The sequence below is a fragment of the Oncorhynchus keta genome, unplaced genomic scaffold (assembly GCF_023373465.1).
Source record: "Oncorhynchus keta strain PuntledgeMale-10-30-2019 unplaced genomic scaffold, Oket_V2 Un_scaffold_17296_pilon_pilon, whole genome shotgun sequence".
Classification (NCBI taxonomy): domain Eukaryota; kingdom Metazoa; phylum Chordata; class Actinopteri; order Salmoniformes; family Salmonidae; genus Oncorhynchus; species Oncorhynchus keta.
The window spans coordinates 226,311-230,287 of record NW_026290819.1 but is presented as its reverse complement, the minus strand read 5'-3'; the positions used below and the strand labels follow the sequence as shown (position 1 = coordinate 230,287).

At 49.1% G+C, this 3,977-nt stretch overlaps 1 protein-coding gene across 50 annotated transcripts; it reads left to right on the top strand.

The window, feature by feature from the left end:
- Nucleotides 1-6: 6 nt before the first annotated feature.
- On the top strand, nt 7-2,356 carry LOC127927684 (seminal vesicle secretory protein 2-like). 50 transcript variants are annotated; one of them, XM_052514356.1, is made up of 9 exons: nt 7-789; nt 849-1,011; nt 1,099-1,203; nt 1,244-1,324; nt 1,449-1,469; nt 1,593-1,652; nt 1,742-1,825; nt 1,954-2,157; nt 2,197-2,356. In XM_052514356.1, the coding sequence occupies exons 1-9, from the start codon at nt 687-689 to the stop codon at nt 2,234-2,236; spliced, it is 861 nt and encodes a 286-aa protein (XP_052370316.1). In that variant the 5' UTR covers nt 7-686; the 3' UTR covers nt 2,237-2,356. The 50 variants fall into 50 exon arrangements, with proteins under 50 accessions (XP_052370316.1, XP_052370319.1, XP_052370313.1 ...); XM_052514359.1 differs by having other exon boundaries at nt 1,449-1,490; nt 1,632-1,652; XM_052514353.1 differs by having other exon boundaries at nt 1,449-1,490; nt 1,611-1,652.
- The last annotated feature ends 1,621 nt before the right edge of the window (nt 2,357-3,977 follow it).

Sequence of the window (3,977 nt, the reverse complement as noted above, 5' to 3'; positions counted from 1 at the left end):
GGTTAGTATTATCTGGTTGGGGACAGTCTTGTTACTGCTGGTTTGATGACAGATCAGAGGTCTGGGGAGAGAAATTGATTGGTTGTAACACTCACCTGTTGTTGTTATGGCCTCCAGTCCAAGGACATTAGCCCTCCCTCTACAAGTCCACAACCTCCCTGTGTGTCTCTCTCTCTCTTTATCTCTTTCTGTGTGTGTGTGTGTGTGTGTGTGTGTGTGTGTGTGTGTGTGTGTGTGTGTGTGTGTGTGTGTGTGTGTGTGTGTGTGTGTGTGTGTGTGTGTGTGTGTGTGTGTGTGTGTGTGTGTGTGTGTGTGTGTGTGTGTGTGAGAGAGACAGCAAGTGTAGTCACACACTCCATCGTGTTGGCGGGGAGGAGAGAACTGCTTACCTCAATTCCAGAATAATTATGGAGTGGAAAGAAAGAACAATTAGCCAGCTGGGTATTATAAAACAAAGCAATTAATGTTATGCTAATAAGTCGAATTTCCAGCAATTGTCGATCATTTGCTAATTATTTGTTAATTAGTCTGACTTTTTAGTGCATCAATTTATGAGAGATTAATGAACAGACAGATTCTGGTATTTAACAAACTCTCTCGGCAGCAGTTGAGAGTTCTGTTCCTTCCTGCTGTGATCGTAATTGCTGTTATGAAAAGTCAAACTCCATTGAGACACTTTTACAACCATGTCCTCTAGGGTATCATATTCCTGGGACAACACACGAGGTCTCTGGGACAACACACGAGGTCTCTGGGACAACACACAAGGTCTCTGGGACAACACACGAGGTCTCTGGGACAACATGAGGTCTCTGGGACAACACACAAGGTCTCTGGGACAACATGAGGTCTCTGGGACAACACACGAGGTCTCTGGGACAACATGAGGTCTCTGGGACAACACATGAGGTCTCTGGGACAACACACGAGGTCTCTGGGACAACACATGAGGTCTCTGGAACACATGAGGTCTCTGGGACAACACACGAGGTCTCTGGGACAACACATGAGGTCTCTGGGACAACACACATGAGAGGTCTCTGGGACAACACATGAGGTCTCTGGGACAACACATGAGGTCTCTGGGACACACATGAGGTCTCTGGGACAACACATGAGGTCTCTGGGACAACACATGAGGTCTCTGGGACAACACATGAGGTCTCTGGGACAACACATGAGGTCTCTGGGACAACACATGAGGTCTCTGGGACAACACATGAGGTCTCTGGGACAACATGAGGTCTCTGGGACAACACATGGGGTCTCTGGGACAACACACGAGGTCTCTGGGACAACACATGAGGTCTCTGGAACACATGAGGTCTCTGGGACAACACACAAGGTCTCTGGGACAACACATGAGGTCTCTGGGACAACACATGAGGTCTCTGGGACAACACATGAGGTCTCTGGGACAACACATGAGGTCTCTGGGACAACATGAGGTCTCTGGGACAACACATGAGGTCTCTGGGACAACACATGAGGTCTCTGGAACACATGAGGTCTCTGGGACAACACATGAGGTCTCTGGGACAACACATGAGGTCTCTGGGACAACACATGAGGTCTCTGGGACAACACATGAGGTCTCTGGAACACATGAGGTCTCTGGGACAACACACAAGGTCTCTGGGACAACACATGAGGTCTCTGGAACACATGAGGTCTCTGGGACAACACATGAGGTCTCTGGGACAACACATGAGGTCTCTGGGACTCTGGGACAACACATGAGGTCTCTGGGACAACACATGAGGTCTCTGGGACAACACATGAGGTCTCTGGGACAACACATGAGGTCTCTGGGACAACACATGAGGTCTCTGGGACTCTGGGACACACATGAGGTCTCTGGGAGAGGTCTCTGGGACAACACATGAGGTCTCTGGGACACATGAGGTCTCTGGGACACACATGAGGTCTCTGGGACACATGAGGTCACATGAGGTCTCTGGGACAACACATGAGGTCTCTGGAACAACACATGAGGTCTCTGGAACACATGAGGTCTCTGGAACACATGAGGTCTCTGGGACAACACATGAGGTCTCTGGGACAACACATGAGGTCTCTGGGACAACACATGAGGTCTCTGGGACAACACATGAGGTCTCTGGGACAACACATGAGGTCTCTGGGACAACACATGAGGTCTCTGGGACAACACATGGGGTCTCTGGAACACATGAGGTCTCTGGGACAACGTAAACCTTCCGCAACAGCAGCGTAATACTCACTATCTAGCCTACGTTTCATTACTGTGGGATCCTCTAACTCTAAGATGCTGTATGTCCTTTTTTCCTTGATTCAACTAGGTTGTTTGTCACATTAAATGTGTTAATGAGGATGATTGCTTGCTTGCTTTCTCTCCTTGGGGACAGCCATGCAAGTCTGGGATGGAATTGAATTTCAGATGTTGAGTGGGATGAAGGTCCCCTACTCCCCTTTCCCCTCAGTGATAGTCCTATTACCATCCTCTGCTCTCTCCTGTGACAGATCATTACCATAGTCCTGGTGTGCCTGGTCTCATCCACTGGGATCATTTACCTTGCCCTGGGTCATACACACTGAAAAGAAGACTCTATAACAAAATCATGTTTACGGTAGAAAATTAAAAGAAACTCAACTGCATATAAAAATATAAATTAATTGCTGCAAGGGACACTTTTTGGGCCTTTAGCGTGTTGAGTAGACGTCGAGTAGGCATTCATCACAGAGGTTTAGTTGAACAAGTAGGGCTAAGATAGACACCAGAATATAGAGACCACAGACCCTGCAGGCAGGCAGAGAGAGGCAGAGAGAGAGAGAGAGGCACTTTGTATGTTGTCTACCTCACTTGCTTTGGCAATGTTAACACATGTTTCCCATGCCAATAAAGCCCTTGAATTGAATTGAATTGAATTGAATTGAGAGAGAGGCAGAGAGAGAGAGAGGCAGAGAGAGAGAGAGGCAGAGAGAGAGAGAGGCAGAGAGAGAGAGAGGCAGAGAGAGAGAGGCAGAGAGAGAGAGAGGGAGAGAGAGAGAGAGGCAGAGAGAGAGAGGCAGAGAGAGAGAGAGAGAGAGAGAGAGAGAGAGAGGCAGAGAGAGAGAGAGGCAGAGAGAGAGAGGCAGAGAGAGAGGCAGAGAGAGAGAGAGGCAGAGAGAGAGAGAGGCAGAGAGAGAGAGAGACACCCAGAGAGAGAGAGACAGACAGACAGACAGACAGACAGACAGACAGACAGACAGACAGAGAGACAGAGAGACAGAGAGACAGAGAGACACACACAGACAGAGAGACACACACAGACAGAGAGACACACACAGACAGAGAGACACACACAGACAGAGAGACACAGAGAGAGAGAGATACAGAGAGAGAGAGTCCAGCTCTTTTAAATACCTGTAAAAGGCTATCAGTAAGGGTTAGTAGGCTTGACTGGGTCCTGGGTCATACACAGGGCAACCAGACCTTTTGTTGTGAGACGGTTTGTGTTTCTGAACCAGATGAAGACGCCGTTAAACCCCAGATGTTCCACTCCTCAATTACACTGCGTCAGGCCACACTAATTGGCGTCCGTCCAGCGAAGGTCATAGCTCCAGCAGGGCACTTTGGGAAATCACAGGGCAGCCGCGGCCTTCATGGGCAGGGGTAGGACGGCTGGGACGGAGTTAACTTGAATGTATATTTTTATGGCTGTCCAAAACAGAAGCTTGTGGTAATTATCTACATAGCTTCCTCCTCCCCTCCCTCTGAGGCAGAGTGTCTTTTCTTCCCCAGCCCAAGGTAGCAGTAGACTCCAGGAAAATAGACAACTCATGCCGTTAGCCCAGGACACCACAACCCACCATTTGACTCCTGGGAGACAGACAACCCATGCCGTTAGCCCAGGACAACACAACCCACCATTTGACTCCTGGGAGACAGACAACCCATGCCCTTAGCCCAGGACACCACAACCCACCATTTGACTCCTGGGAGACAGACAACCCAT